Source organism: Pan troglodytes, chromosome 18 (assembly GCF_028858775.2).
Source record: "Pan troglodytes isolate AG18354 chromosome 18, NHGRI_mPanTro3-v2.0_pri, whole genome shotgun sequence".
NCBI classification, from domain to species: Eukaryota; Metazoa; Chordata; class Mammalia; order Primates; family Hominidae; genus Pan; species Pan troglodytes.
The window spans coordinates 73,001,910-73,027,938 of record NC_072416.2 but is presented as its reverse complement, the minus strand read 5'-3'; the positions used below and the strand labels follow the sequence as shown (position 1 = coordinate 73,027,938).

At 43.2% G+C, this 26,029-nt stretch overlaps 1 protein-coding gene across 8 annotated transcripts in view; it reads left to right on the top strand.

Annotated features, from left to right (window-relative positions):
* Window positions 1-26,029, top strand: part of WDR59 (WD repeat domain 59) — a 112,253-nt gene that overhangs the window by 65,570 nt on the left and 20,654 nt on the right. For 5 of the 8 annotated variants that reach the window (XR_010152455.1, XM_016930173.3, XM_063797434.1 and 2 more), the window contains 9 exons: window positions 2,388-2,467; window positions 4,140-4,272; window positions 4,405-4,529; window positions 8,055-8,219; window positions 10,370-10,465; window positions 10,630-10,786; window positions 11,310-11,379; window positions 16,191-16,344; window positions 20,519-20,575. Coding sequence is in view for 6 of the 8 variants with exons in the window: in XM_016930173.3 (XP_016785662.1) it covers window positions 2,388-2,467; window positions 4,140-4,272; window positions 4,405-4,529; window positions 8,055-8,219; window positions 10,370-10,465; window positions 10,630-10,786; window positions 11,310-11,379; window positions 16,191-16,344; window positions 20,519-20,575 (1,037 nt within the window). In the remaining 2 variants the exon portion in view is untranslated. The remainder of the gene's footprint in view (window positions 1-2,387; window positions 2,468-4,139; window positions 4,273-4,404; window positions 4,530-8,054; window positions 8,220-10,369; window positions 10,466-10,629; window positions 10,787-11,309; window positions 11,380-16,190; window positions 16,345-20,518; window positions 20,576-26,029) is intronic. The other 3 variants (XR_010152456.1, XM_016930174.3, XM_054668462.2) reach the window with 2 other exon arrangements.

The following is a 26,029-nucleotide window of genomic DNA, read 5'->3' as shown; positions in this document are numbered from 1 at the left end:
CTAACCCACTGAACATCATAGCTTAAGTAGCCTACCTTAAACATGCTCAGAACACTTCCATCGGCCTACATTTGGGCTAAATCCTCTAATACAAAGCCTATTTTATAAAAAAAAAGTGTTGAATATCTCATATACTTTATTGAATACTGTGCATTATGTTAAAATTGTGACAGTTTCACGCCATCATAAAGTCAAAAAATTGTAAGTTGAACCATTGTAAATTGGGAACCATCTGTATTTTACCTCTTTCTCAACTGAAGGTTGTTCCAGTTTACTTTTACTGCCATGTCTTCGACATCAATTTTTTTTTTTTTTTTTTTTTTTTTTGAGATAGGGTCTCGCTCTGTCACCCAGGCTAGCGTGCAGGCACGAGCATGGCTCACTGCAGCCTCGACCTCCTGGACTCGAGCAGTGCTTCCACCTCAGCCACCTGAGTAGCTGGCACTACAGGAGTGTGCCACCATGCCAGCTAATTTTTTGTATTTTTGTAGAGATGAGTTTCACCATGTTGCCCAGGCTGGTAGTCATCAATTTTTATTGGACTACTTCATGCTTTGATTTTCACTGTGGGGAAGGATTTCTCAAAGAGGTAGGAAGTGAGTCAGGATATTGTGGCCAGGGAACAAGGATGCCTCCTGAGGGAAGCAGTAGTCCTTGGTTTCAGGTGTTGCTGATAGATCAAAATGTAGAGTAAGAGAAAAGCATTTAACTGACCAAATAGGAAGCCATATAATCATTAAGAAAGGAGTTCCAGGCCAGGTGCGGTGGCTCACGCCTGTAATCCCAGCACTTTGGGAGGCCAAGGCACGTTGATCACTTGAGGCCAGGAGTTTGAGACCAGCCTGGCCAACTTGATGAAACCCCATCTCTACCAAAATATATTAAAAAAAAAAAATTAGCCGGGTGTGGTGGCACGTGCCTGTAATCTCAGCCACCCGGGAGGCTGAGGCAGGAGAATTGCCTGAACCAGGAGGCGCAGGTTGTTGCAGTGAGCTCAGATTGCATCACTGCACTCCAGCTTGAGTGACAAAGTGAGACCCTATCTCAAAATACAAAAAATTAAAAAAAAAAAAGGCGTTCCAAGAGCAAATTGAGGAGAGAAGCCAGATCATAGGGTGGCATGAACAGGGGCAGCAGGAACCGGTTTTAGTGAATGAAGTAACCCTCAAAGGCAAGGCGTAGAATTAGCCAGTTGGGAGAGGCTGCTGCCCTCTCTGTTGGAAGGCAGGGAGAAGATACAAGGGAGTCGGGGAAGCAAAGGGCCCCTTGGGACCAGCGGGGGAGGCACAGGTCGAGGGGTTGAGTTAATTTATAACATTTAGAAAGGAATTAGGCATACCTTTTCGTCAAAATCAGGGGCATGAAGAGAAGCCAGATGTAGGGTCAGAAGATTGTTGATGTGGACATGAGGCAAGATGGTGGCACTTGTAACAAGTCGTGGTTCAGAATAGTTGCTGTCTGGCTGGCTGTGCCTAGTGATGTATGAAATATTGAGGAGTGAATTTTTGGTTGAAGGTGGTGATGCAGAGAAGGAACCAATAAGAACTGGCCCTTGTTTTCCTGCCCACTCACCCTGTGACCTTGGACAGATCATATTCTCTTGCCTCAGTTTCCCCATCCATAAAATTAAGAAATTGGATGAAATTATTTCTAAATTCTTTGCTCTCTGAAGGTGGCCATGAAGGAGATTCTAGATACTGCATAATTATCCGCAAATGTCCTGATCTTTCATGAAGTTATTTCATAAAGCACCCTGAAGCTTTTCAGGATAATTTCCCTTTGACCAGAGTTAAGATGAAAATATGATTCAGTCAATTAAGTACATTAAGGATTGATTATTCATTTTACAAAGAGATACATCACTTTACCAAAAAATTCTTTTGAATGGTAAGATGCCGTGATGCATTTGAAATAAGCCGTTTTGCAAAAATATGTTCATCTCCAGCTCTTCGAGAGCATGTAAAAGGACGAACATTTGCAGAGGTGAAAGTTTAGTGTGACATTAAATCCCAGCATCGCTCTTTACCTGCTAATTTGCCAGTTAGTATTTCACATCATTTAAGTTTCTGCTCAAATGTGATTTCCTTGGGGAGTTCTATCTAAAAATAGTTCCACCGTCAGTCTCTGTCCTCTTATCCTGTGTTATTTTTTATACCAGATGTTTTATCAGATATTTGTCTCTTTCTACCACTGGAATGCGAGATCTATAAAGATAGAAATTATTTTATTCATGCTGTAGTCCCGGTACCTAGAATAGTGCCTGGCATATGAGAGATGTTCAGTAGACGTTTGTTGAATGGATGGATGAATCTCACTCCATTTCAACCTCTAGCAAATAGACGTTGAATCCAGAAGAATTTCCAGGATTCTTATTTGGTGATTTCTAGGGTCCAAGGACTATCAACTGGTGACGTGGTCCCGGGATCAGACCTTGAGAATGTGGCGGGTGGATTCCCAGATGCAGAGGGTATGTATGCAGTGCTATTGTGGAGAAATGTACCTGAATCCACCAAAAAGTGTAAGATTCAGGATTTGCAGAAATTAGAGGTTACGGGATGAACAATTTTTTTTTTTTTTTTTTTTTTTTTTGAGAGTGCGTCTCACTCAATCGCCCAGGCTGGAGTGCAGTGGCACGATCTTGGCTCACTGCAACCTCTGCCTCCCGGGTTCAAGCGATTCTCCTGCCTCAGCCTCCTGAGTAGCTGGGATTACAGGTGCCCACCAACACACTCGGCTAATTTTTGTATTTTTAGTAGAGACGGGGTTTCACCAAGTTGGCCAGGCTAGTCTTCAACTCCTGACCTCAAGTGATCCACCTGCCTCAGCCTCCCAAAGTGCTGGGATCACTGGTGTGAGCCACCTTCCCCAGCAGGATAGACATTTAATACATACTTACTAGTTGGCTGAGTGGCTGGTGTGTACCACACCAAGGCTTTGAGGTCTTTAAGAACCAACTTCAGTATTCAGCACTTTAAGGCCAGAGAGCCTCTAAATGTCTTTCCCCTCCTTATTCTAGCATAAGATAGTACGGGTAGCTCCCTGAGTATGTGCCCTGTGGGTTCATTTCTTTCTATTCTATATGGGCTAAGAAGCCTACCCTTGTACGCTGCAAATGCTTGGAGGCTTCTACATCCATCAGCAACAGTGCTTTTATGAAGCTGTTTGTAATTTTTTCCCGATAAATGATATCTGTTTCTTATATGAACCACACACAGTAGTACCTGGCATGAGGTGCTTTGGTGGCCTTTGCTCTGCTCTGCCTTATCACAGGGTTCTGTCCTCTCCTCATTTGATGGCTAAATTTCTTGACAGTGGGAAGGTGTCTCACTTGTATTGGATCTCCCACAGCGCTTGGTACATTGCTTTGCACAGAATGAATAGAAAATACTGGATAAAAATTTCAACACTGCTTAGTATGAAGTCACTCTTGAGCAGTTTGATCAAATCTCATTACCTTATTGCATTTTCAATCTGTTTTTTCCGAAAGGTACAGTTTGCACCAAATGCCTTGAGGTTATGGTTTTTTTTTTTTTTTTTTTTGAGATGGAGTCTCTCTCTGTTGCCCAGGCTGGAGTGCAGCCACGTGATCTTTGCTCACTGCAACCTCCGCCTCCTGGGTTCAAGTGATTCTCCTGCCTCAGCCTCCCGAGTAGCTGGGACCGTAGGCGTCCGCCACCATGCCTGGCTAGTTTTTGTATTTTTAGTAGAGATGGCATTTCACCCTCTTGGCCAGGCTGGTCTCAAACTCCTAACCTCAGGTGATCCACCTGCCTCGGCCTCCCAAAGTGCTGGGATTACAGGCATGAGCCACTACGCCTGGCCGGTTATGATATTTTTGCTCCTGGATTAGCTGAATAACTCCATCAAAGCTTGGAGTTTAAATTAATTTTTTTTCTGAGGCTTGCATAAACTCTGAACATGATGAAAAAATTTCCAGTGTTGAATAATAGAGTCTATTATCCCCGGTGTTTAACCAGGGAGAGTTGGCAATGGGTAAAATCTATTTTGATTATGTCAGCTCTTGGCTGACACATCCCCATCCTTTGCCATTCCCATTTTTAAGTCAGAACTCTTTAATCAGACATGACGATCATTTCCACGGACTTCTCTAGAACTACATCTTCTACCCTTTGTTGCAGCTTTGTGCAAATGACATATTAGATGGTGTCGATGAGTTCATTGAGAGTATTTCCCTTCTGCCGGAACCTGAGAAGACCCTGCACGCTGAAGATACAGATCACCAGCACAATGCAAGCCATGGGGAGGAAGAAGGTAATTTGTCAAACTGATGTCTCAGGTAAGGTGCCACTCTACGCATTGCAGAGTTGTGGCAGATACCCCAGACCTGTTCTCTGTTCCATTTTCAAAAATGCTTTCCAACATTGAGCTTCTCTCTCCTGCTAGCCCTAAAAGAAGATCCCCCTAGAAATCTCCTGGAAGAGAGGAAATCAGATCAACTGGGGCTGCCTCAGACCTTGCAGCAGGAATTCTCCCTGATCAATGTGCAAATCCGGAATGTCAATGTGGAGGTACTTAGTTTAATCAACTGTATCTCATGTTTGCTGATGGCAGTTTGTGGGAGAGGGAACCATTTCAGCAATGATTTCAGTTAGCAAATAGCTTTGCAGCTTTAACAGAACTCTCTCTGCTTGCTTTTTTATTTCCTGGGTTTTCTGGCTAGGCGTGGTGGCTCACGCCTGTAATCCCAGCACTTTGGGAGTCTGAGGTGGACAGATCACTTGAAACCAGGAAGCCAGGAGTTCGAGACCAGCCTGGCCAACATGGTGAAACCCTGTCTCCACTTAAAAAAAAAAAAAAAAATTAGCCTGTAGTTCCAACTACTCGAGAGGCTGAGGCACAGGAATCACTTGAACTTGAGAAGCAGAGGTTGCAGTGAGCCAAGATCGCACCACTGTCCTCCAGCCTGGGTGACAGAGCAAGACTCTGTCTCAAAAAAAATTAAATAAATAAATAAATAAATAAATAAAGAGATGCAGACTTTCTTTCTACCCCTATTCTTTTCTCCTAAGATGAGCCAAAGGAGAACCTGATGCTCGTGTGCCTTAGCTCCTCCTTAGATGCTCCAGCATCTCATTTTACTGTAGAGGAAGATACTTAGACCCTGGAGGCTTAGTGATTTGGCAGAGGTTGCTGCTGAAGTTAGGGGCAGAGTTGACTTGGGAAGCCAAACCTCCAGCCCGTCCAGGGCACTCTGTGCTGTGCTGTGCTGTGCTGTGCTGTGCTGTGCTGTGCTGTGCCGTGCTATGCTGTGCTGTGCTGGGCTGTGCCATCTTCTCTCACAGGCTGGCCATTTCCTGGTAATTTAGATTCACAGTAAGAAGGCAACCAAAACTTCTTTGTTCGCTTAGCCTGTGGAACAGTTACTTTTTTGGGGGCAAGTATTGAAAGTCTTTGCTTCAGAAAATTGAGTATCTCTCCAGAAAGGAGTTTTAAAGCTTGATTAGTTTTTCCTTTACCCAAATATGTGCTGTTACATAACTATCTCATGTGGCTTTTAAAACAAGTCTGCTGGCCAGGTGCGGTAGCTCACGCCTGTAATTCCAGCACTTTGGGAGGCCAAGGTAGACGGATCACAAGGTGAAGAGATCGACACCTTCTTGGCCAACATGGTAAAACCCCGCCTATACTAAAAATACAAAAATTAGCTGGTCATGGTGGCGTGCGCCTGTAGTCCCGGCTATTCACGAGGCTGAGGCAGGAGAATCGCTTGAACCCAGGAGGCAGAGCTTGCAGTGACGCCGAGATCACACCACTACACTCCAGCCTGGCGACAGAGCAAGACTCCGTCTTGAAAAAAAAAAAAAAAAAGTCTGCTGTAAGTGGTTTTAGCCTCACTTTACAGCTGAGGAAACGGAGACATCAAGAGAAGAAATGTCCAAGGTCAGCAGCTATTTGGTGGAAGAAACAACACGTGAATCCCGGTCTCCAGATTTGCCACATGTGGTTCTTTTCTCTTTACTCCAGCTGCTGTCTCTAGTTGGCAACACAAGAAATGAAAAGATATAAAGGATTCTTTGCTTAATTAGTGATCTATATCAAGTCAGTTTATACTCCCTTTGTCCCATTTGAGGACAGTGTGGATACCTAGTGATCTAGTTTAAGATCTTGATTCCTTTCTTCGAGAGTACTTTAAAAAAATTATTGAGATATAATTCCCACAGTATAAAGTTCATCTTTTTTTTTTTTTTTTTTGAGATGGAGCCTTGCTCTGTCCGCTCAGACTGGAGTGCAGTGGTGCTACCGTGACTCACTGCAGGCTCTGCCTCTCGGGTTCACGCGATTCTCCTGCCTCAGCCTCCCAGATAGCTGGGATTATGGGCGCACGCCACCACGCTCAGCTAATTTTTTTTCGTATTTTTAGTAGAGATGGGGTTTTTGCCATGTTGGCCAGGTTGGCCTCGAACTCCTGACCTCAGTTGATCTGCCCACCTTGGCCTCCCAAAGTGCTGGGATTACAGGCGTGAGCCACTGTGCCCAGCCAAAATTCCCCTTTTTAAAGTATATAATCTGGCTGTTGTGGGTATATTAACAAAGTTGTACAGCCATTACCATTGTCTGATTCCAGAACATATTCATCATTCCCAGAAGAAACCCCATACCCATGAGCAGTCACTCCCTATTTCCCCTTCCCTCAGCCCCTGGCAATCCCGAATCTACTTTCTTCCCCTACGGATTTTCCCAGGAGCACTTTTTAAGTTGAGTCTGGTATTTAACTTCTTCCTGCTTTATTTTCCCATCTCAAAGTAAATATAACAAGTTTCAGTCTACCCCACAGCTTTGGGAGGGAGGAAGCTTTGTTAAAGTCAGAATACTTTGAACTTCGTTGTGGCTCATGCCTGTAATCCCAGCACTTTAGGAGGCCAAGGTGGGTAGATCACTGGAGGTCAGGAGTTTGAGACCAGCCTGGCCAACATGGCGAAACCCCATCTCTACCAAAACACAAAAAGCAAAACAACAACAACAACAACAACAACAAAACAAAGATTTGCTGGGCATGGTGGCCTGTAGTCCCAGTATTTGGGAGGTTGAGGTGGGAGAATCACTTGAACCCAGAAGGTGGAGGTTGCAGTGAGCTGAGATTGTGCCACACTGCACTCTAGCCTGGGTGACAAAGTGAGACCCTGTCTCAAAAAAAAAAAAAAAGAATACTTTGTGTTGGGAACAGGCCCCCTGAAATCTGGCCATAAACTGACCCTCTGTGTTGTTTGTCTTTGTATAGTCTGCAGATGTGGATCTTGACTCCTGCAAGAAGTAGCTCACCGTGACAAAGCTGCCTTTGCTTTTATCACTTTGCAAATCAAAGAAGGGGGACATGTTGGGAACAGGCCCCCCGTCCCCCAAATCTGGCCATAAACTGGCCATAAAGTCTCTGCAGCACTGTGACATGTTCATGATGGCGGTGATGCCCACGCTGGAAGGCTGTGGGTTTACCAGAATGAGGGCAAGGAACACCTGGCCCACCCAGGGCAGAAAACCGCTTAAACACGTTCTTAAACCACAAACAATAGCATGAGCAATCTGTGCCTTAAAGACATACTCCTGCTGCAGATAGCTAGCCACAGCCCATCCCTTTATTTCGGCCCATCCCTTTGTTTCCCATAAGGAGTACTTTTAGTTAATCTATAATCTATAGAAACAATGCTTATCACTGGCTTGCTATGGATAAATACATGGGTAAATCTTTGTTCAAGGCTGTCAGCTCTGAAGGCTGTGAGACCCCTGATTTCCCACTCCATACCTCTATATTTCTGTGTATGTGTCTTTAATTCCTCTAGCACTGCTGGTTTAGGGTCACCCCGACCGAGCTGGTCTTGGCAACTTTGAGCTATTCCATTGGTATGAAAATTTTAAGAATCTGGTATGAAAATTTAAGAATCTTTTTGAAAATGAATTGTCTTCCACACACATTTGTCTTTGTAGACTCTTTCCCTTCACTCAATTACCAGGAACATGGAGCGTTCAGTTAAATGCGCTTGCATCGAAAGACGCTTTATGGTTTGCTTCTACAGCAATTGTGGATTTGTCTCTTGCAGATGGATGCGGCAGACAGGAGCTGCACAGTGTCTGTGCACTGCAGCAACCATCGTGTCAAGATGCTGGTGAAGTTCCCTGCGCAGTACCCAAACAACGCCGCCCCTTCCTTCCAGTTTATTAACCCCACAACCATCACATCCACCATGAAAGCTAAGCTGCTGAAGGTGGGGGTCTGGGTTCCCAAATTCTCCTTGCTGTTCTGCATCATTGTCTAGATGGATTAGTAAAGAAGAATGAAAACTCCAGTAGATGAGATTTGGAAGTCATCTGTTTCATACACACACTAGTATTAGCAACGTAACCTCTGAACTTGCCATTTACTTTGTGCAGAAAACATCAGAGCAGTGGTTCTTAACCTTTTTTGGGTCATAGACTTCCTTTGAAGTCTAATGAAAATTATGGGCCCTTCCTCAGAAAAATCTGCACAATGATTGCATATGATTTGAGAAATATTGCCTATAAATATGTGAAGTGCATAGAATCTGCCCACAGATCTCATTAATGCTATGCATTCATCTCAGGTTAGGAGCCCTGCAGTCCAATTTCATTTAGCAGCCCAGGTTAGGAGCCCTGCAGTCCAATTTCATTTACCTGAAAACGACAAGCAAGATGTATTCTGAAGCTAAAAGATACTTTATAATTAGAAAAAAAATATGTAAGGTCATAAAAAAAATTTTATCCCATAGAAGGAGCTGGTGTTATCCTAGAGATAGGCTGGCTAGCTGCACAGTAGGTGTCCAGATGGAGGCACCACAGCCTGGCATCTGTGTTTAATTCCGCAGATTCAGAGATTTAATGCATCAGTTCATCCAGAGCAAATCAGGTGGAATCTCCATGACAAAGCCCCATGAGCCTCTTCGTACCCGTTCAGTCTGAGCAGTGTCACAAGTGAAGGGACTGAAGTGTTCTGACAAACCCAGGCCAACCTGAATGTTGCTCATTTTTTGTCCAGTTTGGGTCGTGAACACTTGATTGTTCCACCTTGTTGGGGGTATCACATGGAACCAGGAAATTTTCAAGTGGCTTAAGGACCTCTGAAATGCCAGTAACTCAGATCTTGTGGTATTTGACATGTTAAACTTGGAATCTGAATATGCCGTTGCCTAGTTTGGACATACAAAAAAGATAGATTTTTCTGTTAGTATAAAATGATACGATTAGGTTGCAAACTTTTTTTTGTGTGAAAAATCAGACCTTTTCCGGGTGCGGTGGCTCACTCCTGTAATCCCAGCACTTTGGGAGGCTGAGGCAGGTAGATCACCTGAGGTCAGGAGTTCAAGACCAGCCTGGGCAACATGGTGAAACCCCATGTCTACTAAAAATACAAAAAGTAGCCAGGCGTGGTGGCGCATGCCTGTATTCCCAGCTACTCGGTAGGCTGAGGCAGGAGAATCACTTGAACCCAGGAGGTGGGGGTTGTAGTGAGCCAAGATCACGTGGCTGCACTCCAGTCTGGGCAACAGAGACTGCTGAGGCAGGAGAATGGCTTGAACCCGGGAGGCGGAGGCTGCAATGAGCGGAGATCATGCCATTGCACTCCAGCCTGGGCAGTAAGAGCGACACTCCTTCTCAAAAAAGCAAAAGAAAAATCAGACCTTGGCGATGACTCAGCAGTAGAATATAAATAACTCCCACAAGCTTAGTGTTCCAATAATGGAACATTAGGCATAAATGGGTTTAAAGTGTTAGGATTTATACTTTTGAAGGACAAAAAATATACATTATAGTTTTCACTGAAGTGAAATCCATTCCTCTTGTCTTATATCACTGAGAGCAATTTCAATCCAGGCCAGTGAGTATTACTTCTAAGGTACTGACGTTTTAACCTGTTTTAACCTCGGCAGAGGTAGAAATTAGATTATTACACTGTGTTGGAAGCCTTAACTTAACCATGCACCTGGCTCCCAGCATCACCCTTGTGTCTGACCACTTTGCAGAAGAAAAGCCAATCAGGGCCGGGCGCAGTGGCTCATGTCTGTAATCCCAGCACTTTGGGAGGCCGAGATGGGCAGATCACTTGAGGTCAGGAGTTCAAGACCAGCCTGGCCAACATGGTGAAAACCCTTCTCTACTAAAAATACAAAAATTAGCCAGGCATGGTGGTGGGTGCCTATAGTCCCAGCTACTCGGGAGGCTGAGGCACAAGAATCACTTGAACACGGGAGGCAGAGGTTGCAATGAGCCGAGATCGTACCACTACACTCCAGCCTGGGCAACAAAGACAGACTCTGTCTCAAAAAAAAAAAAAAAACAAAAAAAAAAAAAACCAGAGAAATGTGTTCCTCTTCTTGACTGTGTTTTGGGCCTTTTCTAGATCCTGAAGGACACAGCCCTGCAGAAAGTGAAGCGTGGCCAGAGCTGCCTGGAGCCCTGCCTGCGCCAGCTCGTCTCCTGCCTCGAGTCCTTTGTGGTGGGAAGCATGAAACTGTCATACCAACTTAGGCTTTGGTGTTTTGTTTCATTTCTTTCTCCCTAAAATCATGGGTTTTCTGGTTTTGTCATACTTGGTCTTTATTTTGTAATTCAGCTTTAAGACAGGTTGTGGTTTTTAGCTTGTGGATTTTTAAATTTCAGAACCAGGAAGACAGCGCTTCCAGCAACCCGTTTGCACTCCCCAACTCTGTCACACCCCCCTTACCGACGTTTGCGCGGGTGACCACGGCTTACGGGTCATACCAGGACGCCAACATTCCCTTTCCTAGGACTTCTGGGGCCAGGTTCTGCGGAGCAGGTGGGTCTCTTTGGTTCTTTGATTCTAGATTTTGAGAGGGAGCAGCTAAGAATGTCATAGATTCTGTATAAACATCTTCATCAGAAAATGTTTGCTTTTACTCCCGAGAACTCAAACGAGACTTTCATGATAACGTGGCAGGGTCTGAGGCCCAGTCGGTATCTGTGGACTTATCCTAAGAGTGTGCACCAGAATGGTGGTCTTAACTTTCTTCATTCTGATGAGCTTGGATTTGAGTCTTTACTCAGAGCCCTGATTCTTAGCAGGGGGCAGTCGCCTGGTAGGGAGGCTTAGAGTCCCGCTGATGACTCTGCCCAGTCCACATACATCCTCTCTCCTGGACCCTGGAGTGCTGACCTTTGTTCCTGGTAAGGATCACTGCAGTCATGAGTCTTGCAGCTTATGAAAATGTGTCTTACCCTCAGGTGTACAGAGATAGAAGAAAGACTGGCCAGTCCTGCCTCAGGATTTCCCACGTCCAGCTTGTTGACACTGATGGCTCATGTGATGTCTCCTCCTTTAGGTTACCTGGTGTATTTCACAAGGCCCATGACGATGCATCGGGCGGTGTCTCCCACAGAGCCTACTCCGAGGTGAGTCCGGGAGATGCAGAAGCCGCTCTACGTTCCCGGGGCCAGAAGTGGCCAGAGACCTGGGAAGGACCACTGAGTTTGCTTTTGGACAGTGCATTTCAGTTCTTCAGTAAACTCCCATTATAAGATTTATTTGAGAAAGATTGAAGTCAATTAAATTGCAAAAAAGCTGTGATTTCTGCTATATGGTTATTACCAAACCATTAGAAGAGGTAGCTTGATAAAAGCTATTGTCAAAACAAGGCAAATTCTTTTTAAATGTGCCTTTCCCCTATTGCTAGCATATTATTATTTGTTTTTAATTATTTTATTATTCAATTTAACTAACATTAAATAAAACTGGAAAAATAACAAAAGACCATCTGTAGTTTCACAACACTAATATGCCACTTCTAATATTACCAAACAATATGTAATTTTAAAACATTCCATAAGTAGTACATTGTGAAAACACAAACGTGGAAGTTTTTTTCTTTTTTCTTTTTTTTGAGACAGGATCTGGCTGTCACCCAGGCTGGAGTGCAGTGGCATGATCATAGCTTACAGCAGCCTCTGCCTTCTGGCTGAAGTGATCCTCCTGCCTCAGCCTCCCAAGTAGCTGGGACTACAGGTGTGCACCACCATGTCTGGCTAATTTTTATAATTTTTTGTAGAGATAGAGTTTTGCAGTGTTGCCAGGCTGGTCTCAAACTCCTGAGCTCAAGCGATCCACCTGCCTCAGCCTCTCAAAGTGCTGGGGTTACAGGTGTGAGCCACCATGCCCAGCCTGGAAGTTTTAAATTACAATGCAACAGCCCTTCTTTTCATTTTCCCTGTTTTAGGGAGAATCATGTTTAACAACACAACATGTTTCTGTCTAGTCATTATTTTTCTGTGCGTTAAAAAAAGTTTTTCTTTATAGGCAATCTATTGTAGCAGATAGGAATATAGACTTCAGAGCCAACGTGCCCAGATCCAAATTTTGGCCCTGTCATTTTATGACCTTGGGCAAGTTATCTAAACTTCAGCTTCAGTTCCTTCAACAGTAACATGGGGATCATCATAGCACTTACCACCTGCAGTTGCTGGGAAGATTAAGTCCCTCTAAAAATGTTTAAAACACCACCTGGTACATTGGAAGTGCTCCGTGTTTCCTGTTTCGATTACTGGTTTTTAAAGCTTTAGGATTATACAGTAGACTTCTGGTTCTGCAGTCTGGTGACCAAGATATAATAAGTTGCAAACCTCCCTGCTGCAAACCCCTGAAGGCGCTGGATACAGTGTAATCAGCATAGACATTGTATTAGTCCATTCTCACACTGTAAGAATTGCCCAAGACTGGGTAATTTATAAAGAAAAGAGGTTTAATTGACTCACAGTTCCACATAGCTGGAGAGGCCTCAGGAAACTTAAAATCGTGTCGGAAGGGGAAGAGGCACTTCTTACATGGCGGCAGGAGAAAGAGAGTGTGTATGTGAAGGAGAAACTGTCAGATCTTATAAAACCATCAAATCTCATGAGAACTCACTCACTATCATGAGAACAGCATGGGGGATGCTGCCCCCATAATCCAATCACCTCCCACTGTGTCCCTCCCTTGACATGTGGGGATTGTGGGGATTACAATTCAAGATGAGATTTGGGTGGTGACACAAAGCCTAACCATATCAGTTATGAATGAATAGCTGAGCTAACAAGGAAGAGAGAGAACTGGATGAGAGAACTGTGTGAGCAGACACTGCTGTTTTGCCAAGAGATGGCCAATCTCTGCAGTAACCTGGGCAGATGTGACCTGGGCCCCATGGGAACTGGGGTTCAGTACTAGGGAACACCTACATTACACCCGATTCCTTATTGGAGTAGAAAACAGTCCTGTATTCTCAAAGGGAAAGAAGGAATAACTGTATCTGGACTTTGGATTGGAGGGGAAAATGTTCCTATTAGAATGTTTTCCCACTGACAGTCCTTTACTGAGATAGTTTACAATACACAAATATGAAGTGTACAGCTTGGTGACCAACACTCATATCAAGATATAGAACATTGTCCTCACCCACAAAGGTTCCCAGTCCCTTTTCCCCGCCCTTCAGCACCCAGAGGACACCACTCTCTTGACTTCTGTCATCGTAGTTTTGCCTGTTCTTGAACTTCATTGAAGTGGAATAGTGTGGCATGACCTGTTTTATGTCTGGCTTACTTTGCTCAACTTAATGTTATTGACATTGATCCACATTGCTGCATGTGTCAGTAGGTCCATTGTATGAATGCAACACAGTTTGTTTATTCGTTGTCCTGTGGATAGATATTTGCATCCTTTCCAGTTTTCAGCAATTATGAGCAAACCTGGACACATATGTTCATAAAAAGACTTGTATATTAATTTCTGCACCTGAGGAGCAGAATTCCTCAGTCATCAGATAGATGTATTTTTAACTTGAGAAATTGTCCAAAAGTTTATGCACAGTGGTTGTGCCATTTACCCTGTCACTAGCAATGTTTCAGAGCACTGGTTGCTCTGTATCCACTCCAAAACTTGGTATTGCTAGTCCTTTCAACTTTAGCCATTGTGTTGTGAGTGTCCTAGTATCTCACTGTGGGTTTTTTTTTTTTTTTTTTTTTTTTGAGACTGAGTCTTGCTCTGTCACTCAGGCTGGAGTGTATTGACTGGATCTCAGCTCACTGCAAGCTCCGCCTCCCGGGTTCACGCCATTCTCCTGCCTCAGCCTCCCGAGTAGCTGGGACTATAGGCGCCCGCCACCACGCCCGGCTAATTTTTTGTATTTTTAGTAGAGACCGTGTTTCACCGTGTTAGCCAGGATGGTCTCGATCTGCTGACCTCGTGATCTGCCTGCCTCGGCCTCCCAAAGTGCTGGAATTACAGGCGTGAGCCACCGCGCCCGGCCGTCTCACTGTGGTTTTAATTTGCATTTCCATGTTGATGATGAATGATGTCGAGCAGCTTCTGTGTGCATATTGACCATTTGGGTATCTTTTTTTGTGATGTGCTTGTTAAGTATTTTGCCCATTTTGGGGGAACTGTATCTTATTTGTTTCTGGTTGTTATCTATTTTGGTTGCAAATTCTTTGCTAGATGTATGTATTGATTTTCTCTTAATCTGTGGCTTGTCTTTCTCCCTCTTTAATGTTTTTCAATGAGCAAATTTTCCTAATTTTGATGATGTCCAGTTTATCACTTTTTAATTTTATTTATTTTATTTTTTTATTTTTTATTTATTATTATTATTTTTTGAGTCAGAATCTCGCTCTGTTGCCCAGGCTGGAGTGCAGTGGCGCAACCTCGGCTCACTGCAAGCTCCACCTCTCAGGTTGATGCCATTCTTCTGCTTCAGCCTCCCGAGTAGCTGGGACTACAGGCGCCCGCCACCACGCCTGGCTAATTTTTTGTATTTTTTAATAGAGACGGGGTTTCACCATGTTAGCCAGGATGGTCTCGATTTCCTGACCTCGTGATCTGCCTGCCTCAGCCTCCCAAAGTGCTGGGATTACAAGCATGAGCCACCGTGCCTGGCCTATTTATTTTATTTTTTATTTTTTGAGACAGAGTTTCGCTCTTGTTGCCCAGGCTGGAGTGCAATGGCGCAATCTCAGCTCACCACAACCTCCGCCTCCCGGGTTCAAGTGATTCTCCTGCCTCAACCTCCCGAGTAGCTGGGATTACAGGCATGCGCCACCACGCCTGGCTAATTTTGCATTTTTAGTAGTGACGGGGTTTCTCCACGTTGGTCAGGCTGGTCTCGAACTCCCGACCTCAGGTGATCTGCCCGCCTTGGCCTCCCAAAGTGCTGGGATTATAGGCGTGAGCCACCGCACCTGGCCTTGTGTTTTCTTTTAAAAGCTTTATAGAAAAATAAATAAAAATGAAAGCTTTATAGATTTAAATTCCTTATTTGAGGTCTGTGATCCATTTCAAATTAATTTTTGCATGTAATGTGAGTTAAGGGGTCAAAGTTTGTTTTATTTTGTAGAGAAAAATAGTTGTTCTAGCACCATTTATGAAAAGATTTCCTTTCTTTGTTGAATTTGTATTGATGCCTTGGTGAACATCAATAGACCATATATTTGTGGTCTTTCTGGACTCTCCTTTTTCCTTTGATCTATTTATCCTTTATGCCAACACTACATTCATAATGTACTTTTCTATAGTTAAGTGTTTAAATCTGATAGGTCAAGTCCTCCAATTATATTATTCTTGTTTAGTTCAGGTTGGCTGTTCTAGGTCTTTAAATAAAATTATAAAATCAACTTATTAGTTCCTACTAAAAAGCCTGCTTGTATTTTGATTGGAATTGTGTTGACTCTGTAGATCAATTTAGAGAAAATTGATGTCTTAAGAATATGGACTCTTCCAATCCACTAGCGTGGTATATTTCTCCATCGTTGTATGTCTCCTTTAATTTCTCTCATCAACATTTTGTATTTTCACGCACATTTTCAAAAATTAAATTTATTCCTAGGTATTTGACGTGTTTTAGTGCTACTATAAATGAGCTTTTAAAATATTTATTTTCCAAATATTTGTTTCTAATTGATAGAACTATAGTAGATATTTGTAGGTTGACCTTGTATTCAAATTCACTTATTCTAGTAGTTTGTAGATTCCTTTGAATTTTTTATGTCTGTAATCATAGAAGCATTCTATGCTTCTGCAGATAAAGCATTTTTCAGTGTTAAAAGTTTTTTTGACTTCTTTTTCTGGAGTTTCCATCTTCTCATTTTGTCTTCTCCTGTTGGTATCAAGTGCTAAGAATAGCACCACTTGGAAATATGACAGGACTGCAGCCAGTGTGGATAATTATCATTTTCAACTACAGATCTCTCTCAGCCTTGTCTGCTTATCACACTGGCTTGATCGCGCCCATGAAGATCCGCACAGAGGCCCCTGGGAACCTTCGTTTATACAGTGGGAGCCCCACTCGCAGCGAGAAAGAGCAGGTCTCCATCAGCTCCTTCTACTACAAGGAGCGGGTAAGTGCCAGAGCCGCAGCCTTTGATTCTTACCCCTTCTCCTGGATTCTTGTTCCTCATCTCCTGCCTGGCGCAGCAGCTAGATTAGTAATCACCCTGTAGCCTTTCACTTTCATAATCAGTTTGTTCAAGAAAGTCATTACTTTGTTCCTTTCAGTTGGTTTTACCTGCTATAAATTGTGTGTGTATAGGTCGGGGGGCAGTTCTTATGGTCCATAATCTTTACTCCCCATTTAGCCTTGTCCTTGTAATCTCCACTCCCTGAGTTGATTCCCATTATTTCAGGGTAGAATACCTTAGCTTCAAGTCTTCCATGGTATTCTGATGTTTGTCAGCAAATTAAGGGATGCCTCTGAAGTCTTGGGATCTCAATATATTTGGAACTTGATGGTTGTGAGAAGTCTTAAAGTTAATGTCTGAAAGGTTTTTTGTTTTTTTTTTTATACTAAGTCTACATGGAAATACCTATCTGAGTGGACCAGATGATACAAAAATCACCTGAGCTTGTCCTTATGTGCCTAGTTTCTTAAATAACTCATTGTCCCTAAAGTAGTTATCATTAAGCTGTCAGAAACCTTTGGTGCCAACCATGTAGAGAATGTTGGCAGAGAAAGCTTTCTGTGTTGACAGATTGCAGGTCTGGCTTAAACAGACTTTTAGCTGACATGATGTTTTAAACAGAGTTACCACTGAGCACTGCACAAACTCAGTCCTTAGGAATTCTTTGTTGTTATCTCTCGCTCAGTGGGAAATAATGGATTGTAATTAATATTTGTTTTTTAAAAATTGAATTATTTTGGACAAAACACCCATTTCTAGGAAGTATTAGAAGTTCCTTCAGTTCGATTGCAGTAGAATGTCCAACCTTCTTGGTTTTCACTGAGAGTTGACCATCTCTGACTTTATTTTAGGGTTGTATGTGACTAAAATGAGTGGCAGCAACTGGTGTTTGAGACCAGACCAGTCTTGAGCAAAACCATTTAGTTGAATAGGGAAAATGATTTTTTTTTTTCTGGACACTTTCCTATAGTCCCCTTCCTCACATCTCTGATGGAATTCTGCCCACTTGGCTAGTACAGACCTCCTTGGAACACCCACTAATCTATATCATCTCCAAGTCCTTTCCATTCAAAATTGTTAGTTCTTTTTTCCCACATGTTTGCAGGTAACTGGAGAGATGATTTGATAAACAGGTTGGAACTAAGACATTTTGTTGAGATGAAAGCCAGGCTCATGGTTGGGTACATGTGGGGTTTTCTTTAGTGTCAGGTCCAGGTCAAGGAGATCTTTCAGTCCAAGAGGCAGTTCTGAATTCCTCTCCAGTTTGTGTCGCGTGCCACCCATGCTTGGGTTCAGATTGGGCAGAATAGATTGACTAGTAATTTTCACTTTGTGGGGGTATGTAAAGCCCACTCTAATCAAAATAACTCCAGTTCCAAGATGAGGCCTCTTTTAAGCCTGTGTCCATGTTTTTGATGGTATGGCCTTTTTTACTGCAAACACCGTAATTATAAAGAGGAACCAAGAGCACGTGGATAATTCTCTCATCAGAGAATATCTGATCGTATCTGCAGGGGAGTGGAGAAGAGTTGTGAAATTTCAGTTTGGGGTGGTTCCCAGTGTTCTGTTCTGCACAGAAAGTGGGCGGTTCGAGCCCCGTAATAGACATAGTAAGTGGCCTTTTATGTTTTATTTCAAATAGTGACCAAATAAACTGGGGTGATGCTTTGATTATAATTTCATATGAAACTCTTATATTGATATATACCAAATACAGAAAAGTTCACAAATCAAAGTCATGTATAGTTCAGTGAATTAATAATCACACAGGTCAAGAAATAGAACATTTCAGGAACCTCAGAAACCTTGGATTATTGGCTTAAATCATATGAAATTGCTGATATTTGACCATTTTTGACCTAAACAAAGATTCATGTGGTTCAACTTAATAGGTTAACAAGATAAAAATGAATAAGTCAGTCATTTTGTGATGAATTTGACATAAATTTCTCTCTCCTTGAAGTTTGTTCACATCCATCCCGTTTATGTAGGGGCCAAGGGGGGAATTACATAAGCGTGATATGGCCATGATATCTTACGTGGGCTGCTTTACCTCCCTTACAAAGGTTGATAATCCTTGAGGAGCATTTTCTAATCCTCAGCTGCCTAGTTTCACATGTCAAATGATGTCGCTTTTGTTGCTTTTGTTCTGGAAATGATTCCAGTCTACTAAATTTCTGTTTGTGTTTTGTGGTTTGGGAATTTTTTTTTTTTTTTTTTAAGAGACGGGGCCTCACTCTGTTGCCCATTGCCCAGGCTAGAGTGCAGTGGTGTGAACATGGCTCACTGCAACCTCAGACTCCTGGGCTCGAGTGATCCTTCCACCTCAGCCTCCTGAGTAGCTAGAACTACAAGAGTACACCACATCACCCAGTTAATTAAAAACAAATATTTTTATAGAGCTGGGGTCCCGCTATGTTGCCAAGGCTGGATTTCTCTGTGTTTAGGTCTTCATTTTTAGCCCAAATTTTTCTCCTACATATTTTTATTCCGTGGTAGATCTCTGCCCCTGAGAGCTTTAAATGAGTGAGAGTAACAGAATGGAATGTGACTGCCTTAAGGCATAGCAATGAGGGAAGTATAGTGGGTTTTTGGTTTGGGGGCTTTTTTTGGTCTGTGTTTTGTAGAGATGAGGTCTTGCTATGTTGCCCAGGCTGGTCTCAAACTCCTGGGCTCTTGCAGTCCTCCCACCTCAGCCTCCCAGAGTGCTGGGATTATAGCCATGAGCCATCTCACCCAGCCAGTATAGAGTTTTTTTGTTTTTTGTTTGGAGACAGCATTTTGCTCTTGTTGCCCAGGCTGGAGTGCAAAGGCGCGGTCTCTGCTCACTGCATCCTCTGCCTTCGGGTTCAAGCGATTCTCCTGCCTTAGCCTCCCAAGTAGCTGGGATTACAGGTGCCCAACACCATGCCCGGCTAATCATGGTTTCACCATGTTGGCCACGCTGGTCTCGAACTCCTGACCTCAGGTGATCCACCTGCCTTGACCACCCAAAGTGTTGGGATTACAGGTGTGAGCCACTGCGCCCGGCCCAGTGTAGTGTATTTTTGAGATAACAAAACATCTTTTAGAGCCATTTATAGATTATTGTTTGTTTCTCTTGTGGCTTTGTGTGTTTTTAACCTGCCCTACTTAGGTTATATTGTTATGTTCACCCAAATATTCTGTAGATGGAATGCCAAGGTTGGCTCCTAAAAATTTTAAAACGTGTGACGCCTCAAAAGCCATCAAATTGCTAACATTCATTTGACAAGTGAACCAACTCTTAATAGCTGATGAAATGTTGTTCATTCCTAGGGTAGATCAGAAGGCCCAGAACTTAGGCTAAGCTTTAGGTATTGCCTTGCATACATTTAAACATTGTTGCAACCTCCCACTCTTGCTTTAGTTTATGTTACTTAAATAGCTCTCATGTAAATAACTAGAGAGATCTTTAAGTTAATAGAATAATTTCTGATCTCCATAAACAGATACTCATATTGTTAGCGAAGGTGCTTTCAAGAAGGTCTCTCCTCAGCATTAGCCCCTTTCTTCCCCCCGTTTCTCCAGGGTTCCCATTTCCCCATGGTGTCACTCTGAAGATAGTCCTGCCGGCCCAATGTCAAGACACCCAATTCCCTCATCACCCCCCAAACACTTACCAGAAAAAATTTGGTATTGAGCCTATTCAAGAATGTCTTCTTTTTAGGAATGAGTATGTGCTCTCAATATATGTTCTCCTTGTTACCTACTACAGGGGAAAACAGGCTTCTGCCTATTTCTCCACTTGCACAATGATCTCAGTGTGTGTTAGTGTTCCTCAAACCTATTTGTAGTTCCTTTGTCAGAACTGTGTTGATGTCAGCCTCCATATACCTTGAAATGTGACTAAAAGAACAATGAAATTGAAGCTGTGTTTGGAGTGTGATGGGGTGGGAGGGAGGTGAGGGAAGCCGAATTCCGCTGTGCTTAGGTTCAGATTTTTTAGTCGTTCCAATCCCAACTGTACAGTGTATTATGGTACATTTGAATCCATCGGATGTGTGGGAAGCTTTCATTTTATTCTATATTTTTCCCTTTTAATTTTCTTGGTGTTTTTCTTCCCTCCTCCTGGGTGTAACGTTTTCATGCACAGATGTCTCCTCGCTCTGCCCGGCGGCGTTGGTCCATACAAGCAATTAACGACTTCCCGGTACTGTGCGCTGTGCAAATGCTCTCCTTAACTAATCCTGTCTCTACCCGAGGCCCAAGAATAAAATGCCACCTGCCTGGCTTTGAGGAACCTGAAATGACAGGCGAGCTGTTTTCAGGACCAGCAACAGTCAATTTTTTGCTTGGGGGAGTTCAGGCACCAAGGGCTGCCTCCTTGTCCAATCACAGAGTTTCAAATGGCTAATATTGTCAGGGATCCTGAATGGACTCTTTTGGCAGAGGAAACTTAATACTGGGTTTCTTGGAAAGAACCCTGATTGTAAGCCGTTAGCTCACCCAATTTCACTTGGAGCATTTGTGTAATTTTTTGGAGCTTTCAAAAGCCTACCTTTGGCATGGGGGGAGCAGAGGAAGATATAAGAGGCTTCCACTATTTTGTCTCTGCTTTTACAGTCCTGGTCTAGTTCACAGAGGGAGGTGCCCACCTGCTTCATTGGCATAACACGGAAGCTAGCTTTTATCCTTTGGGAAGTTTCTGAAACAAATTTTTTTCCTTACCATCAATATTTTGTGTAGACAGTAAAACCTCCGCTGTGGACATCCTCTCTTCCTTTTCTTTCTTTCTTACTCCTATTGGCCATTTCACCTCTTCTGTCTTCCTCTCCCATCCCTTCATGTTTCAGTAGTGCCAAGGTGACCTCACGCTGTGCAAGGCAGCCGTGAGGCTTTGTATAAATTTCATTTGGTATAAAGAATATTCAGGGGAATCATCCTATAGCCTTGTCGTAGAAAACCAGTTGGAATCAGAAGCCCCGATTAGCAAGTACCACTGCTGCCAACAACTTGTAGGTGGAGCCACCAACGGGGCCACCTTCCAAAAGCCTGTCCCAGCCAACCCGACTGCTGAATTTCCACTGATTGTCCAAAAGTCCCTGCTCCCACTGCTATTTAAATAGAGACTCATTTAGACTCCCTGCCCGCTCTGCGGATTATGCATTGCTAATGGGGTTTCTGCGAAGCAGTTGGTGGCTTATTCTTGGGCTGTTTTTACATTCAACCCATTTAGTGGCATCAATGTTGCCTCTGATCGTAGCAGTAACACTGGTGGTACAGTCGCAAGCTGGCTATTGGTTGTCATTCAGTGCTATTTGCACCAATGCCTCCCTCCTGCCCCCCAACCCCCCCCCCCACTCCGTTCTTCCTTGTCCTCTTTGCCTTAACTCCATGAACACCTTCTTGGTTTGTTCAGAGGGGCAGCCTGGTGCTCATCATGTAATAATTTGTCTGTCTTGCTTTGTCTCTTTTCCCTCAATTTCTTCTCATGAAATCTGTGGGGACAGGACATTTTCTATTGATGGAGCATTGAAAGGATCAAATCCTTTTCCTCCCAGAGGTACTAACTTTACTGCATAGAGAGGTATCCATATTTAAGCCCGTCAGAGTGGGACTGGAGCAATGCAGGAGGTTCAGGGGCTTTTAGACCATGGCGCCCTTCCCCAGTGCAGAAAGATTAACCACACCTTAGCCTCATGTGTCAGTATGCTCTGGAACCAGAGGATCATAAAAGAAATCCGTATGTTATTACCTGGCAGTTGCAGAGACCAGAGAGACTCCAAACATTGCCAGCAAGATATTAAGGGGAAAATTTCTTAGGAGAGATGTGGATGGAACATGAGTGGTTCTTATTGCCAGAGCACTGGGGAAAATACCCTGAAAAGATGTCCATCTACTCATTAGCTAGCAGCAAGGGCCTAAGACCCCAACTAGTATCTGATCTGATTTGAGATTTCACCTCTCCAGCTAGACAGCCTCGTTAAATTAGAATCCCTAGAGTAATTGGCCAGTAGGCAGGATTACCAAGTGACCCCTGAAGCCTGAAGGGGAGATATTTATGTTTAAAAACCACTAACCAACACATTATAAAAAACCGACAGTGACAGTATTTTGCAGCCCCTTAAAGATTTTTGACAATGTTTTGCAGTTATTTCTTGCTGGATTAAAAAAATTTACAGCACTGTCCCGTAATTGCTTTTACAGTTTGGTTCCGGTAGCAACTCTAATTAGGGTGATCCTTTGTTGGGGAACCTCCTTTATGGCAGGCTTAAAGGCAGCTGAGTGAGGTTTCATAAAGCACCTCTTATCCATCCAATACGGATCAAACAGAAGTACCTAGAAGCCTGGTGTCTCAAGAAGTCCCAGGAAATACAGACTGTGATTTTCATAATTCATTGAAGAATCATTGCAAAAAGTTGCAAAGACCACTGTCTATATTTGCATCAAGTATGGATGGGTCACGTAGGTTTGTTTCTACTGATCTTTGTAACCCAAAGCTGCAAATGGGGGAAGAGTCCCTAAGACATCTCTTTAGACTCTTAGTTTTCTTCTGTCTGAATGTGCCTAATCCTAACAAACCCCAAAGCCTAAACACTGTGAGGTGCCCGGCCTGAAATGCAGCATCTTGGTCTGAATCTGGCCTGCCCCGCTGTGAAGCCATGTAGCTGCAGGAACTGCAGATCTTCAGTAGACACTTGGGCTGAGCAGAACAGAGTCACGATGCTGACAGAAAGTGACTAAAGAAGTGAGTCATCGTAGAAGGGTGGAGCTGGACAGGCATCGCTGGAATCCAGTGCCAATCTCCTTCATGCAGAAATGGATCCATTAAAAAATGGACCAAGCAATTTCCATATTAACAGGGAGCTTAGAATTTATTTATTAGTTTTTAATATAAAATTATATACTGAAAATCAAGTTAACAAGAATGAGCTTAGCAGCCTGACAGGCCTGTGTTCAAATCTCAGCACTGATGGCTGTGACCTAGAGTAAGCCTCATGTCCTCATCTGTAAAGTGGAAGTAGTATCCCTCGTCACAGAGCTGTCATAAGTGAGGCTTATACTAGCACAGAATGAGCAATCCAGGAGCAGGAGCTGATACTGTAAGTCCTCAAACATTTGTATACTTGGACTTGTGTCATTTGTCAATTTCAAATGGGCTAGTCTGTTTTGCAAATGAACTGCTTTGGGCATATGAATCTTAATTAATAATATGCTTTTATTAGGTTTGTTTTAAAGGTCAGGAAATTGTGAATTTTTTTTTTTTTTTTTTTTTTTTAGGCAGGGTCTTGCTCTGTCGCCCAGGCTGGAGTGCAGGGGCGCGATCTCAGCTCACTGCAACTTCTGCCTCCCGGGTTCAAGCAATTCTCCTGCCTCAGCCTCCCGAATAGCTGGGACCACAGGTCCACGCCAGCATGCCCTGCTAATTTTTGTATATTTTGTATAGATAGGGTTTCACCATGTGGGCCAGGGCTGGGCTGGTCTCGAACTCCTGGCCTCAAGTGGTCTGCCTGCCTTGGCCTCCCAAAGAGTGGGATTACAGGTGTGAGCCACTGCACTCGGCCCATGGTTATTTTCAGTGTGTTCTGTAAGCTGGTAGACCTCATCCTTCATTGAGGCCTTCAATTCAGCTGTGTAGTTAAACTGAACGATAGTGAATTGCTCAGTTGTTTAAGTGCTTCTCATTCTCTTTTTGGAATAAAGAACCAGAGTGACTGCCTGGATCGGTGTTTTAGAAGCCTTCCACCCTATCCAGAAGACCAAATTAGATGGATCATATTCCATTCTAGGTGGAATCTTTCTGGCATAGATTTTATTTTTTTTTAATCCAGTGCCCTGAGTCTCACTTGAGATGACCAATTATGTGGGGCCTGTGGGTGTGTTGTTTCCTGGGCTTTTTAAAGTCCTGGAAACCTGAATGAAAATCACAGTGAATGAGCTTGTGTACCTTGTAATTTCCCTGTTCTCGTTAAGCCCCTTGTGCTGTTCACTGTCACTGCAGGGTAGACATAGGCTAAATGACCCTCCCTAAAACAGGCCCTGCCATAGTATTTAGTGCACATGTGACTACGTCTGTCTTAGGTCAGTAACACTGCCTGGCTCCAGCCCATTCTGACAGGTTATTTGCTCTTTAACGTATCCTCCCCTTACTTACACCCATGTCAGGATGATTGTGTCTAAAAGGATAGCACTTTTGTGTGTATGCACATAATTTTTTAGAAAACCAGGGCAAGTAGGAATGGAAGGGCTACCCCATAATAATTGATAAAGCTTCCCCTTGTATTGCAGAATAATGACTTGGGTATGGATAAATGGTAAATAATCACTGAACTGCTTCTTAAGATCAAATGGGGCCGGGCGTGGTGGCTCACGCCTGTAATCTTAGCATTTTGGGAGGCCAAGGTGGGTGAATCACTTGAGGTCAGGAGTTCAAGACCAGCCTGGCCAATATGGTGAAACCCTGTCTCTACTAAAAATACAAAAATTAGCTGAGCATGATGGTGCATGCCTGTAATCCCAGCTACTCGGGAGGCTGAGGCAGGAGAATCACCTGAACCCCGGAGGTGGAGATTTCAGTGAGCCAAGATCACACCACTGCACTCCAGCCTCAGCAACAGAGCGAGACTCTGTCTCAAAAGAAAAAAAAATAAAAAGATCAAACGGGTTAAAGTTCCAAATTGATAGTGTAACATGCATTTACAAATGATGATAAACAGTTCACAGATACTTCAGCTAAACTTCTTCATTTACCTGCCCTGAACTAACTCCACATGTCCTGAATTTAGTAGGTTCCAAGACACATGATAACCCTATAGGAAGTTACATGCATTGGACAACTTTAGGTATTAAATGGGATATCAGTGGTCAGAAACCCTTTATGGAAGAATGATTGTATAAAAATCACTTACAGAAAATGAATTTATTTGTGAGTAATCTAAATAATGATCCAATTTAAATTCCTGAGAGTTTATATACATTCATAATAATTACATGTTTCTAGAGTACACTTTTCCATTTAATTTGCACCCCTACCTCTTCATTGTACTCTCATTAATCTTGTGAGATTGGAACAACAGAGGTCATGATTGGCCATAAGTTGTCAGTGAGCCAACAAAGTCACATGCCTTAGAGTAAATTCATAACAAATAAAAACTTGCCGAGGGTCCTGCTGAGCCAGTACATGTAGTAGTAAGACCTGGAAATCTGGGTTTTCTGATTCCAAATTGGAGGCCTTTTTACTAGCTCCTTTTGCCTTTTTTTGTTAATAAATATGTCACTCCTTCCTTAGTTGAATCACTTTGGTGACCCCCTTTTTAACTTCCTGCAATAAAATGGAATCCTGCTCCTTGGTTTGTCATTTTAAAGATTCCAGATGGGGCTGTGCTCTGATAATTCAAGTTTTTCAGGACATCTCTCAATTCACACATACAGGCTCCTCACACATGTAGCCACCCATAGGTAAGCGTGGGGAAATGGAATACTTGCCCACAATCTTCCATGTCTACTACCCAAGCCCCTCGAATCAGGTATTTTTGACATTGAGAACGATCACTTTTAGAAATAATTCAAGTCTGCCAGAAAAACGGGGTAATTCTCCTCAAGCTGCAAAGTTTCTCTGTTTTCCTACCATATAGATTAAGGTTTGCAGAGCCCACACTGCTAT